The 13,004-nt window shown below is 39.9% G+C and overlaps 3 protein-coding genes across 5 annotated transcripts; 1 reads left to right on the top strand and 2 right to left on the bottom strand.

Annotated features, from left to right (window-relative positions):
• Positions 1-32: 32 nt before the first annotated feature.
• fgf1a (fibroblast growth factor 1a) lies at positions 33-2,173 on the top strand. Its single transcript, XM_020647869.3, has 3 exons — positions 33-331; positions 822-925; positions 1,119-2,173. The coding sequence occupies exons 1-3, from the start codon at positions 166-168 to the stop codon at positions 1,308-1,310; spliced, it is 462 nt and encodes a 153-aa protein (XP_020503525.1). The 5' UTR covers positions 33-165; the 3' UTR covers positions 1,311-2,173.
• Positions 2,174-2,446: 273 nt separating this feature from the next.
• Positions 2,447-9,281, bottom strand: ndfip1 (Nedd4 family interacting protein 1). The gene is made up of 8 exons (XM_020647868.3): positions 9,094-9,281; positions 7,993-8,086; positions 6,350-6,489; positions 6,137-6,224; positions 4,973-5,097; positions 4,775-4,841; positions 4,550-4,658; positions 2,447-4,146 (listed from the first exon to the last, which is right to left on the bottom strand). Exons 1-7 carry the CDS (start codon positions 9,127-9,129, stop codon positions 4,552-4,554), a joined length of 657 nt encoding a protein of 218 aa, XP_020503524.1. The 5' UTR covers positions 9,130-9,281; the 3' UTR covers positions 2,447-4,146; positions 4,550-4,551.
• Positions 9,282-10,251: 970 nt separating this feature from the next.
• gnpda1 (glucosamine-6-phosphate deaminase 1) lies at positions 10,252-12,586 on the bottom strand. Of its 3 annotated transcripts, none has more exons than XM_020647894.3 (7): positions 12,446-12,586; positions 12,087-12,214; positions 11,614-11,715; positions 11,321-11,503; positions 11,034-11,218; positions 10,632-10,806; positions 10,252-10,530 (listed from the first exon to the last, which is right to left on the bottom strand). In XM_020647894.3, exons 2-7 carry the CDS (start codon positions 12,208-12,210, stop codon positions 10,469-10,471), a joined length of 831 nt encoding a protein of 276 aa, XP_020503550.1. In that variant the 5' UTR covers positions 12,211-12,214; positions 12,446-12,586; the 3' UTR covers positions 10,252-10,468. The 3 variants fall into 3 exon arrangements, with proteins under 3 accessions (XP_020503550.1, XP_020503551.1, XP_020503552.1); XM_020647895.3 differs by having other exon boundaries at positions 12,495-12,513; XM_020647896.3 differs by lacking the exon at positions 12,446-12,586 and adding an exon at positions 12,304-12,322.
• Positions 12,587-13,004: the final 418 nt, after the last annotated feature.

The following is a 13,004-nucleotide window of genomic DNA, read 5'->3' on the forward strand; positions in this document are numbered from 1 at the left end:
AGTCGGGCACGCGCATCCAGCCGCCTTGTGCGATCTCTCCACTCGTCCACGCGCCTGCAGACACCTGACCACTGCAGGGGACAGATCGAGCTGATTATTTTTCATAGAAAGCCATCCTTTTCTCAATTATCCCCCCTGTTGATTCACAGCTGTGCTTTGAGCAGGATGACAGATGTGCAGACGTTTGTATCCGAGGACCAAACAGCGGACGGCGGCCTGCGGCGGGACTTCAGGCGGCTGACTCGGCTGTACTGCATGAATGGCGGACATCACCTCCAGATCCTTCCTGATGGGACGGTGCAGGGCCAGAGGGAGGACAGGGACGATCACAGTAAGGCTGCAGCGCACTGCGCATTTTACATCCAGGTCAGGCCTGCAGCATGATGCGTTCACTTCCCTGTAGCCTACTGAAGGCGTGTCGGGTTCAAAGGCATCCATCCAATAAATCAGGAAGCAAATTAGAAACTTTTTGAAAAGTGGAAAAGGGAGGATATGCCAGGTTTTTTTTTTCCCACTGGCCAATTTTAAGTTTATTTTTGAAATGTGTTAATATGCTTTGCTAAAAAAGAATGCACAAAAATAAGTAGCATGACTTGTGCAATATCCTATCTAGAATATTTATAGAGGGCCAATCTTCCAGCTCATAAACAGGTAATACAAAAAAATGGGAAAACCTAAAAAGTGACAGTCCTACACTTCCAATGCTAAAGACTGGAGAAACCTCAGATTTGATTTTACTCTTACCAGAGGTGTTTGTGGAGTTGTATTCATGGGCCTCAGCTGCTGTGGTTTCATTTATTTGTTATTTTTCCTCCTTTCAGTTGTTTTAAAGCTCACAGCAGTGGACATCGGCGTAGTAATCATCCAAGGAACAGAAGCTGGGCAATATTTGGCCATGAGCGATGAGGGACGGTTGTACAGTTCAGTGAGTATCTACACAGCCCACCTGATGATCTGTGTAATAGATCGATGCACTACACTCAATGATGAAGGGAGCCATTATATCTGTTAGAGATGGATCGCTTAATCACTGTTATACATTCTTGATCTAAACTTTTAACCTCAATCCAACCATTAAAGTGCTGTCAGCTGCCCCGTGCATGTTCTGTTTCCCTCAGGTCACAGTGACTGATGAATGTTACTTCGTGGAGAAGCTGGAGGAGAACCACTACAACACGTATAGATCTCAGAAATATGTGGAGGAGAACTGGTACGTAGCTCTGAAAAAGAATGGAAAACCTAAACTGGGTCCGAGGACTCACATTGGACAGAAGGCCATCTTCTTTCTGCCCCGACAGCTGAACGAGTGAAGACACGCAGACCTCAACTCACTTGGAAGAGAAACTGAAGAGGACGGGTCTATTTGTTGGGAACATGCCATAGTTTGCTATTTTAGCTCGTGAACTACTAGGCCATCACAAAACATGAGGAAGGTAGGAAAATAGCTAATGATGTGCATAATTGTAAAGGCAAAGACCAGCCACTGTTTCGTCCAAATATTAGTCCTTAGCCAAATAATGCATCAGTGTCGAAAGACTGTGCATGTTATCATTCTAACATAGACTAACAAAACATCCCATTTTATTTGGGGGACAGTATCATCAACAGACAAACCACAAGTCAGCTGATGTTCATGCTGATGTTTGGACCAATTCTCTGACTTAGAGGCACTTTAGAAGATTGTGTGGCACCAGGAGAAAAACACTAGATCCACTAGAACACTAATCCATCCATCATCTATACTGCTTGTCCCGTTCGGGGTTGCTAAGGGGGCTGGAGCCGATTTCCATCTGTCATTGGGCGAGAGGCAGGGTAAACCCCGGACTGTTCGCCAGTCAATGCCAAGTACATTAACACATACAAGGAATTTTGTCTTGGTGTTTTGGTGCAAAAAAAAAAAAACCCACACGCAATGATATAGTGTTGATCATTTTATTTAAACGATTAGAAAGTGTCTCCAGCTGTCCTTGAATTTTGATTGGAAAGTCACGTCAGATGTACGAAAGACACATTCCTAATGCACATTTGAGACGACATACTGTATGGAGGATTTGCTTTATTTTACTGTAACCTACACTAGGAAAAATCGTCTGCGACTTGATTAACACAATGTAACCCTGTGACGTATCATTTTGCCGGCTTGTTTCAAAGTATAAACTCAAAGTCATTTCTGGTTTGCCTCGCCTGTAATCTGCGCACTGCTCTGCCTGGGCCTCGATGAAGAGTTGTTGTTTCATTTCACATTAACTGTTACACTGTGCAGCCACATGGTGCCACCAATGTGTACAATCTGGAGTGACGTTCATGAAGAGCGTCACTTCATTGCGACCTTTTTATTTCATTTAGTCATTCATACCCTTTTCTCTGAATGCTTCAACTCCCAAACTGCCGTAAAAAAAAACATTTCCCCTGGTGCACAGAAGTCAATAATCCAGACGACTCAGAATTGAGACATTAAAAGTGACGTTTATTTAACACTTACCGTTTTCTGTACAGATTCATATCAACAAAACCCAAGGGTTGCAGCTCTACATGCCATAGAAAGAAGCACAATGAGTCTGTATCAAAGCCATGGCAGATGTATGGAGTTAACTGATAAGGCTAACTGTTCAGTTTGCAGGGCCAGACTTTAATCCACACTAATTCCTTCCATTGACAACCGAGGTTAAATTAAAAACTCCAGCTTATTCCACAATTTAACAAGGAAACTAAATCCTGCATCATTCATTCCTTGTTCTATATGTCTGGGTGTTTAAGTCATGATGGGAATGACCTCTGGGTTTTATTGGCTATGTTTCTAAAAGTGCACCTGCATACAAAACATTCTTTGATATAGATTTGATACCCACAGAACAGCTAACATCTTACACCTCTTAAATCAAGATTATAGAGAAAGGAAAAATAAACACCTGTCAATTTAATCTTAAGGCAAAAGTACCACCTGAAAATGGAATTTGAGTTATTTTAATGCTTTTGGATAATTTGTTACAAATGTCTGAGGGAAATCATTAACGGCTGAAATCCAGACACACAGAAACCCTCTCCTCTAATCATAGAGCTTTTCCACTGACAGAGGATGAGACGCTGACTCCACTGACTCACTGCAGAGTCATGGAAAGGTCAGGCTCTCACATCTACATGAGCTGTTTGAGGATATGAACCAGAAAATGTGCTCATATACACAGAAAAAAATATCATCGTGGTTGCTGCAAGTGTCCAAAACTTCAGTGTCCCTTCTCTGTCAGCTGACCTGCTCTGAGGGTTTGTCTCCTGACATTCATGGCCATCTGGTTTCTGGCGTTTTCTATTTTAAGAACTCAAACTGGATCATTTCACATCATATTTATAAACCAAAACTGTTTCCAGGGTGGATCATTTTACCTGATTTCAAGTAGAACAAAACATTTAACAGGTCCAAACCATAACTTCAGAAAACACCGATGTCATTTGGGGCGCTCGACTGACACTGTTTTAAATCACAAGCATGTACGTTCCTGTATGATGATGCCCTTCATGAACAATTTAACAGCAGTAGACAACACTGCCCCCTCCTGGCTAAGAACAAGGGTAACACTATTTAAAGCCAACAGGTGAGAGAAATCAATGGATATCAGTGTATCAGCATTTACAGCCGAATGAAAGCTTGCTTTTTGAGTGCATGTGGTTTCTAAAAACAGCCTCTAAAAGCCACAATAAAACCATGGAGTCAGATAAGTGCAGATTACTACGCGTGTTGCATCATGCTACGCGTTTCTAGCGAGTGTTGTTCCATTAATACCTGATCGCTTCCAAGTGTCACCAACATGAGACTCTCCCTAATTATCGACCTTAAGGGCAGATGCATGCTTGTACGCTACCACCAAATGATATAAGGCATCACTTTTACGTTACAGACAGAGATGTAAATAGCACTTAACATTCGCCACTAATGAGTACATTGAGGGACTATTACTGTTAACCATCTTCCATTAATAAAGTTCCAAAAACAATAAAATAAAACAAGTGATATAAATCCTGAATATTTCATCCACACTTGTCTTCATCTATAACACGTCTGGCCAAATTGTTGTTTAGTGTCTTCTCTTAAATCTGAAACACTTCACGGAGCTGCAGCACGTGTTGTCCGGTTCTTCAATAGCCGAGTTCCTGAATCAAGGTCAAGAGAAGATGTAACAGTGAACTCATAGGTAGTTGTTTCATATTCAACAATGTGCGGTGTGTCCTTTGTTATGTTTACATGCATTACATTACTTGCTGTAAAAAAAAGTTTGCCAGTGTGCCATATAAACAGACATTATAGAACAGTTAAGATGGAACCAATCAGAAATGTAATACAGACTCCTAAAACTACCAAACAGTGACGACCATCCAGCATTTTTGCAGACTTTGGAAACATTGTTATGGCATTAGACGCTCTGTGGGTGGTAAGAAATGCCAGATATTTCATGTTTTCTTTTTAAATCCAAGTACTTTACTGTATGCATATGAAAATATCTCCAGTGACAAAAAGGTATTTGATCGTAAGTGTGACTGGATTAATCCCACCTACCTCTAATAGATGAAGAGTACTCTTGTTCGGGGAAGAGTGGCGTAAGTGGGATCAGCCAGTTTACGCACTCTGGAGTAGTTCACAAAGCCTCTGACGAAGAGCATGAAGCCTGGATGGTTGAAGAGAAGACATTATGCTATTCATTAAAATCACAACATGTTAAATAATTACCAAGATGCAATTGGAGAAATGCTTTTTGTTTATTTAATATTTTATTTCACTTACCAAGGGCCAGGAACACCCACCACAACCAGTACTGCCCATCAAAGTAACCAGGGAAGTAGGTTGAAAACTGGAAGAATTATGAGATCGTACAATCAGGATCTTGTAGGATTATGAGGAACATTTTCAGAGTTTTAATCCAGTGTTCACACACCTTTAAACTGCACGGTTAGTGTTGAATATTTATCAAACAGCTCTTACCCTGACGATAAGAACCCATTTGATGAGTGACAGGCCGAAGCCTGAGATGGCCCCGTACCGGCCAGCAGCTGAAGTGGTCAAACAGAAAGACAAGAAAAAGCCGATCCAGTTGAACAGGAATGCCACTGGAGAAAAAAGAAAAGAATAATTAATGAAAAATAGAAACATTTGGTAAAATACCAAACAGGTGTCCTAACAGCATGTCCTAACAGCACTCAACCATTTGATATCACGTCCCGCATCGGACGCTGGGTGTCCACACGGCACCCGTTAAATATTTACTTCTTTGCTTTGTGAATTTCAGTTACATCGAGTGCTTTCGTACTAAAAGGTGGACAAACAGAAGTGTGGTGATTTGTATTGATGAACAGTTGACTCGCATCACATCACTCTAAGGCTTGTCAATAAATGTCTCGCGGTGAGCCAAATAAAGTTTTTCTCCAGCGTTGACAAAAGTCAAAGCACAACATATCAACACGGATATGGATATTATTAATGCACCAATATCCCCCCTCTGTAAAACAAGCCAACAGTGAGAAAAGCGAGTGAGTGAGAAAAGCAAAAAAAAAAAAAGTTCAAATGTTCCTGTAAGACACTGCCAGTGCTTTGTTGAGTCCCCTCCTTCCTTGTTACTCATCCATGTCTACACGAGCCTAATTAATGAAAACAAAAACAAGGCCTTGCCTCATTTCATTTCAACCTGCGTCACTTGCAGGAAGTTAAGACACTCAAATAGTTAACATTTTGTGGCTTACACTCATGTCAAGTAATCAACTGGCTGGCACACATTCTCCATCTTTTGCAAGAAGACACATTTGTGAGGTGAGTGTGCAGACCATCCATTAAATAGTGTAAGGCCCCGAGTCCACCTTGCGTTTCTTTTATTCTGAGCACGAGTAGTGAGTGTTTGCAGCAGCAAGGCTGCCTGGACAAAAAGCCCGGCTCAGCGCCTTTTTTCCGAGCGCTCCCCCTTTTTGTGCATCAAGTTGAAAAACTTTCACTGTTGACGTAATCAGCACTCTTTTCAAAATATAAGATATTTCCTCATATTTTCACTTCTAACAGATCATGTCTTGTACCCACATCCTCCTTGCTCCGTGTCTGACTGCTTCAGAACTAAAATGTATTTTAAGTCTAGCATTGAATGTTCAATCTAGTTCTTACTGAAGAAAGTCAGCATGAAGATGCCGTCATTTCCTATTCTCAGCTGGTCGGCATCTTCAAAATCATCCCTGGCCACGAAGTCGTCCTCCTGCAATAAAAGTGAAGAGTTCATTGTGATTATCTCCATTTTTCTTTTAAAGGTGTTTGAGAATTGGTGGATTGCAAAAACACTTTATTTATCAAACTGTCTGTTTGAAAATAAAACCAGTGTACCGTGACTCTTCCAGTGACCAGGGGGACGGCTGCCTCTTCTTTGCTTCTCTCAGCTTCATCGTAGGAGGGTAAACTGGTGGCAACGCTGTAGGAGGGGGGGTTAGGGAACCTGCTTCCGTCTTCTTTGTATTCAAAGAAAGCTGTGAGGGTGAAAAGCAAAACTATTCATCCAGGTACAGATAACATAGCCAAACATAAACGTTTCTAATTATTATCAATCATGTTCATAAGTTGGGCTAATGTTCAAGCTGTAATCCAAAGGTTCCAACCCTTCAAAGCAACATTTGTGGAGACTGTGAGGCTAACTGTAAAGTTCTTTCAAAGGTGTGATGATAATATCTACTGAAGCCAGGGCTCTGTGATTAAACAATATTGTTCGAATCGCGAAAAGGTTCAAGCTGAAAAACTTTTTGGACATTTTAACTTTCAAACAGCAGAAACAACAGTAACAGCTAGTTTGTCCCAACTTTGTGAATGCAGACACTTGTGCAGAATAATCGAAATTATTTCAGGACAGCACACCAAAATCTCAAAGATCCACTTTTTTTTGTTTGCAGCAGCAAAGGTTTCGGGCAAAGCCCTTCTTCAGTGGCTTCAGGCAGACAAACTCAGACTGACCAGTCACTGGCAGATATTACACAGATAAACGTCTTTATATATTTTTCATTATAGTCTAAAGAACATCTCCACAGTAATGATTGGGTCTGTTTCATCACCCTTACTATAAAGACATCTAACACCAGTTGGATTCTCCTTGTGGACACTGTCATCTCCTCAAACAGACTGACTGACAAACAGACACAACACTAGGTTATTAGAGTCATTCCCTCAAAAAAGGCTAGATGCTCGGATAAAGTATTAAATTGTTTATATTACAGAATTAAGTGTGTCTAAACAGTAGCCGCAGAGCTCAAACAAAGTAGTGTGGGCTGACTTTAGCAGCATTTATGAAGGTTTTGTTGGTGACAGAAAAAAAAATACTTCCACTTCCTTTTACTTGAAGAGCAGAAGCAGCAGAGGTTAACATCAGATCAGAGCGAGTAACAACAGGAAGGAGGACATTAATAGTGTGTGTGTCCATTACGTTAATGTTCTGTACAATACTAGCCCAGACTCTTATCTGGGTCATTTGGCAGCTCCCAAGAGAGCTCCTTTATGTTGTCCAAACACAAACTGCATCGAACCAGATCAATGGACTCACACTAGAGCTCAAGGCTACACCCACTTATGCAATGGCTGACCTTTGCCCTCATAAGAAGTGAGATTAGAAACATCAAAAGCACAAAAGCCATTAGCTCTTACATTAATCATTCAACAACTGAAATTGCAAGACAGATGAGAGATTATACAACATGTTCAATTATCAATACACTCTATAAGTCATTTTGTTAGAACTCAGTGGTAAATATGTAGTTTAGCACAAATTTTAGACCTTCGCCGTATGGTTAAGGTTGCTTTTCAAAAAGGGAAAAAATAATAATAATTGTTTTTGTTGCTACTAGTACTTCTTTACTCATGCTGCTTCCGGGTGAAAGACCTTCAATTTGAATCAAGAATTAGCATTCAGAAGCACTAAATTTAAAATACTTCTCCCACTTCTGTGTATCTCAATTAGCTGACATGGGGCCGTGAAGGTTCCCAACCTGCATTTGCTGCAGCAATGCTGCTGTAGGGTGGTGGTGCGTCCGGGGCGGGACCCTCCTGTGATGACTGGGCGGGCTCTTCCTCATTCACCAGCTAAAGGAATGTAAACAAGAATGCAAAACAAAAATACAATCTGCATCAAACTTAAGTCGAATCATTCAGGAAAACACTACTGGTGGTGATACATTTTTTTTTTTTTTTTTTAACAAAGCCTTCTGCTTGTACTTTTTAGTTTCGTTAGTTGTTTAAATTTGTTTTTATTTCTATTTTTTCTTCCTGTAGCACTTTGAGATTTTTTTTGGAAAACAGTAAAGTGCGTTACAAATTAAATGTATTATTATTATTACATCCTAAGCACTTAAACAATAGTGTTAAGTTAACCTACAGGAAGTATCTGAAAACACTGCTTGTCAGCTGATACCATTCCCTGTAGTGACAGCTGATTGAGCAGAAATATTGGATTGACAGGCTTGTTGATTAAGTACTGATGCTGTCACAACACACACACACACACACCACACACCACACACACACACACACACACACACACACACACACACTAATATCATCTAATGTGCAACAAGTGGTCATAGTAGACAAGTCTACAACCATCCCCTTCTCGTTATCCTCTAGTACATCATCTAAACTACACTCCTCAATTTGAACTACACATTTCGCACTCAAGATTGTCACACTTTATCCACTCACCTTTATAGATTAGAAATATGTCCTTCACAATAGTATTTGTCCATGTGTTATATGAATTTCTGTCGCTTGTATTGGTTAATGATCCAGAAGGACTGACCGTCTGTCACTGCACAGTCCTCCTGCTGCTAAGGCCAGAAAACATTGGCTGACGTTTCTGTTTTGTTTTACAACTACTGAATTAAAATGTGTCATATCAGCTTAAAATCATGAGCTACTGAATCATCTCCATGCGTTTCAAAGTACGTTTTATTAGTTTGATTTACTACTGTATTGGTCGGTAGAGCTCCGTGTTTCCTCTCACTGACAGGCTAATGTTGACTTAGCGGACTGGGCTGCAGCTAATGCTAGCTCTAAGATACGTTTTCGCGTCCCAGTAAAACTCGCTGCTTTACCTCTTGATATCTGACGTTGCTGTTTTGTTCTGCCATTGTGGAAGAGAAGCGAGATGTCGAAAACGTCCTCCTCCTTTTTTCAGCAGTGAAGATGATATATTTTCAAAGGAATTTCGACAAAGAAGCAGCGAAGGTAACGTTGCCTACTTGTCGGCTGTGTCCCTCCTTCTCTTCCTCCTGACGCTCGGACGGCACTAGGATTTAATGATGCCTTCAAGTGCTGTCGGAATGTCCGCAAACAGGTTGTTCTTACACGAATGAATAAAAGACGAAAGATGTAAAACGTATTCAGCTACTGTGAAGGTGTCAAAAATGTAAAAAATACATTAAGTTAAACAATAAATTATTATTATCAACAAAATGGATTTTAAGTATCAATATTACCTCATGATATTGATGTATGTATTAAATCATTATAGGCTACTTACGGCAGCATTTTAACCTCCTGAGACCTTTTATTTCTACCAAGTTTTTATTTTATTTTATTTTTTACTTTCTTTGCTTTATGGCATTACTTACTCATGATATGTATAAAATGCATTATTTGAAGATGAAATTGTTGTTTTAGAAAAAACAATTCCTCTTCTGGGGACAATGTGTTTAATGTATAACACAATATCAACTGTGTGAAATAACAAATCTCACTTTCAATACAAATGCAAACAACACAACATATTTAAAAGGCCTTTGGAAATCTTGTTTTCCTCCACAACACAGTTGTCTCCTACGCCTGAGACATGCAAAAAGAGAAGTGTAGAGTAATTTAAATTAGCTGACATAATTTTCTTAGGTAAGATTTTGACAATTGTACATGCATCTAGTACAATATAGAAGAAATCTTCTGACTAAGGTAAGTTTGAAGTACCCCTGAATTGCACTTAAATGTAGTAAACCTAGTTGTTAGAGTAAATGTAATTAGTTAAATCTCACACCTGGCAAGAAGTTCTAATTTTTCATAAACTTACTAAGTAAAGAATTTGTAAATAATAATATTAATAATAGGTTCATTGGGCCATCAATTCCAGCATAAATCTGGAAGCAGAAGCTTCCAAGGATCACTTAAATGCAACATTGGTTGTTCCCTATTGTCATGTGACTGGAGGAACAGACTGTATACCTCAGCACTATCCAAATACCACAGACAGACAAAGGAAGACGTACAAATTAAATGCACTTTATTTCAAAGAGCAAATGTGAAGCAAAGCTGTAAAAACACGGCCTGACGCTACAGCACCTAATTATTACTGGGAGTATTAGTCAAACAACACCAAGCACTGCTCAATGTACAAAAATATATCTCCACCAGAAGATAAAGGAATCACTGGAGTGTTATTTTTTTAAGGACATTGATAAACAAAGTTTGGAAAAGATCTTATCAGTTCTTCATTTGTTCCGAAGAAGGTGTCTCGACCAGCTTGTTGTGCACGTACATCATCCCTAAAAACAGGAGAAGAATCAGAATGTTTACTCTGGATTATGTTTGTTGTGCAAATATTTTTGCTTAATATGAAAGGGCTGGCTTTTTGATTCAGTCTCACCTTTAAAGTACTTAACAGTTTTGACACGCAGTTCTAAGGTGGCATCTTCGTCACATACAAAAACAGTCTGTTGGTGTTGTTGGAATGCAGACACTGTCCACATGTGATTCACGCCTTCCTCTATAGCTTTGTATAAAGCAAATGCCTTGTGTGCTCCAGTGATGAGAATCATTACCTAAGAAGAGAAAAAAAAGTGACCTGTAGCCTGAGAAAGCACAACTTGCAATCTGTGTTTCTTGTCGAGTCAGCGGGGATTCAATTACAGAGCGATTTAGTGTTCCACAAATCAAAGCAAATATATGGAATAAAGTGATTCCTGGCATGTGGTATGTTTGAAATATTGAAGTAAGACCTTAAGCACAAATACAGGAAAAACAGTTTATATTCATCTAGACTTCTAACCTCTTTTGCATCCATGACAGTTCCCACTCCCACAGTCAGAGCCATGGTGGGCACCTTTGAGAGATCCCCATCAAAGAATCGGGCATTAGCCATGATGGTGTCCTTTGCCAGGGTCTTCACTCTTGTTCTGGAAACCAGACTTGAACCAGGCTCATTAAAGGCGATGTGGCCATCTGGCCCAATACCTAACAGGACAAAGGGAATTATTTGATTTTTACTGTCTCTTCATCAGTGACAGGGAAAATCAATAGATAACAAAATAGGTTTGAAAAGCTTGAATGCAATACCTCCGACAAAGAGCTCGATCCCCCCTGCTGCTGTTATCTTTTCCTCAAATGAGTCACACTCTGCCTGCAGGTCAGCAGCGTTGCCATCTAGGATGTGGGTATTCTCGGCTTTTATATCTATGTGCTTGAAGAAGTTATTCCACATGAAGGAGTGGTAGCTCTCTGGGTGATCTCTGGGGAGCCCTTAACATAATTTTATGACAACTTGTTAAGCAAGACCATAGCGTTCAACCATTTCTAAATGTGTAAACATTTTATTTTGGGGCAGACAGAGAGAGACAGTGAAGACTTACCCACATATTCATCCATGTTGAATGTTTTTACATACTGGAAGGAGATTTCTCCATTCTTGTAGTACTCAATCAGTTTCTTGTAACATCCCAAAGGGGTGCTTCCTGAAGACAGGCAAATGTTTACAGTGCATACAGTACACAGTCTTTCTATTTCAGGAGACCTGACATTAATATTGCATTATTATTATTATTATTATATATTGCATATTTTTGCATTTTCTCTATCATTTTAAATTCTCAGATGGAAAAGGGATTAGATTACTTTTATACTATTTTTATTTTCAAGCAACGCCTTCACTTTCATGTAACGGATAACAAAGTTTAACCCCGTGGCTGTTTCCGTCTTGAATCTGCATATGTGGGAGAAATACTGCTGACTATATCCGTTTTCACACTGCGATTAGTGACTCAAATCCTAAGTTTAAAAACAAAAAAAAAACATTATCAAGACAACAGTTAAAGCCTCTGCTTACCTGTTGGGAGCCCTAAGGTGAGATATTTGTCCGGACCAGGTTTGAACAGTATAATCTTGTTCCTGATGTACTTGGCAGCCCACTCGCTCGCCTGGTCGTAGTCATTGAGGATGATCAGCTTCATTGTCCTGCAGGGGGGAAAAAAGCACAAGTGAAGAAGAACGTGGTGCTTTGTCAAAAGAAGGTCAACCTCGAATTAGTTCAGGACAAAACACACCTTATTTAGACTTTACACTCATCAATGGAACTATATAACCATACAACAGTAAAATGGGATTACTGTAGCCTACATGCATTCAAGTTGATAACAAGCTCGCAAACGGCTTTGACACAACTTCGCAGCTCTGCCAAAACTTTACCTGTTGCATTAGCGTCCTATCACAACACAAAGACGTGGTGAACTAGTACCTGGGAGAGCCTTTACTCGCAGCAGACAGGATCTGGATGGATCATGTGATTCCTGCTGGGTGTGCAAACAGCGCTACCGGCGGACGACCCGCGTACTACTCACCATAAGCGGCTAATGTTAGTGAGCTAGGAAGCTACGTAGTTATTATAACTTCCACTTTAAGGTGCTGTTACAGTATACAAATCCGGGAAGTTGGAAAGTGGTTGGATGATTTTATAGCTTTTTTTTTTTTAAACAAACATGTAGTGTTGTTGGCTACGTATTTCACAGAGCAGGGATGACGTATTTCCACGAGTCGGCTCAGATTCCTTTAAGGACGTTCATAGCGGTTGCTAGGCGACACGAATAGAATAATTTAATGGTAGATTTCGTGTAACATAATCATTATGTCTCTGTTATTCAAACACCAACTATTTACTCTGTAGATGTATTTGGTAAGCCCGGTTTATTTAAGATTTTCTTTTTCTTTTTTTAAAAAACGTGCATCTCATACAATTATCGAATCGGCC

This window comes from Labrus bergylta, chromosome 9 (assembly GCF_963930695.1).
Source record: "Labrus bergylta chromosome 9, fLabBer1.1, whole genome shotgun sequence".
NCBI classification, from domain to species: Eukaryota; Metazoa; Chordata; class Actinopteri; order Labriformes; family Labridae; genus Labrus; species Labrus bergylta.

Excerpts from the sequence above, each read along its gene's own strand:
- fgf1a (XM_020647869.3), top strand. The coding sequence starts at position 166 with ATGACAGATGTGCAGACGTTTGTATCCGAGGACCAAACAGCGGACGGC. Across the intron at positions 332-821 it reads GGAGGACAGGGACGATCACA|TTGTTTTAAAGCTCACAGCA; the intron begins GTAAGGCTGCAG and ends TCCTCCTTTCAG. Across the intron at positions 926-1,118 it reads AGGGACGGTTGTACAGTTCA|GTCACAGTGACTGATGAATG; the intron begins GTGAGTATCTAC and ends TGTTTCCCTCAG.
- ndfip1 (XM_020647868.3), bottom strand. The coding sequence starts at position 9,129 with ATGGCAGAACAAAACAGCAACGTCAGATATCAAGAG. Across the intron at positions 6,490-7,992 it reads CATTGCTGCAGCAAATGCAG|CTTTCTTTGAATACAAAGAA; the intron begins GTTGGGAACCTT and ends TCACCCTCACAG. Across the intron at positions 6,225-6,349 it reads TGGTCACTGGAAGAGTCACG|GAGGACGACTTCGTGGCCAG; the intron begins GTACACTGGTTT and ends CTTTTATTGCAG.
- gnpda1 (XM_020647894.3), bottom strand. The coding sequence starts at position 12,210 with ATGAAGCTGATCATCCTCAATGACTACGACCAGGCGAGCGAGTGGGCT. Across the intron at positions 11,504-11,613 it reads CAACATGGATGAATATGTGG|GGCTCCCCAGAGATCACCCA; the intron begins GTAAGTCTTCAC and ends AATTATGTTAAG. Across the intron at positions 11,219-11,320 it reads GATCGAGCTCTTTGTCGGAG|GTATTGGGCCAGATGGCCAC; the intron begins GTATTGCATTCA and ends TTGTCCTGTTAG.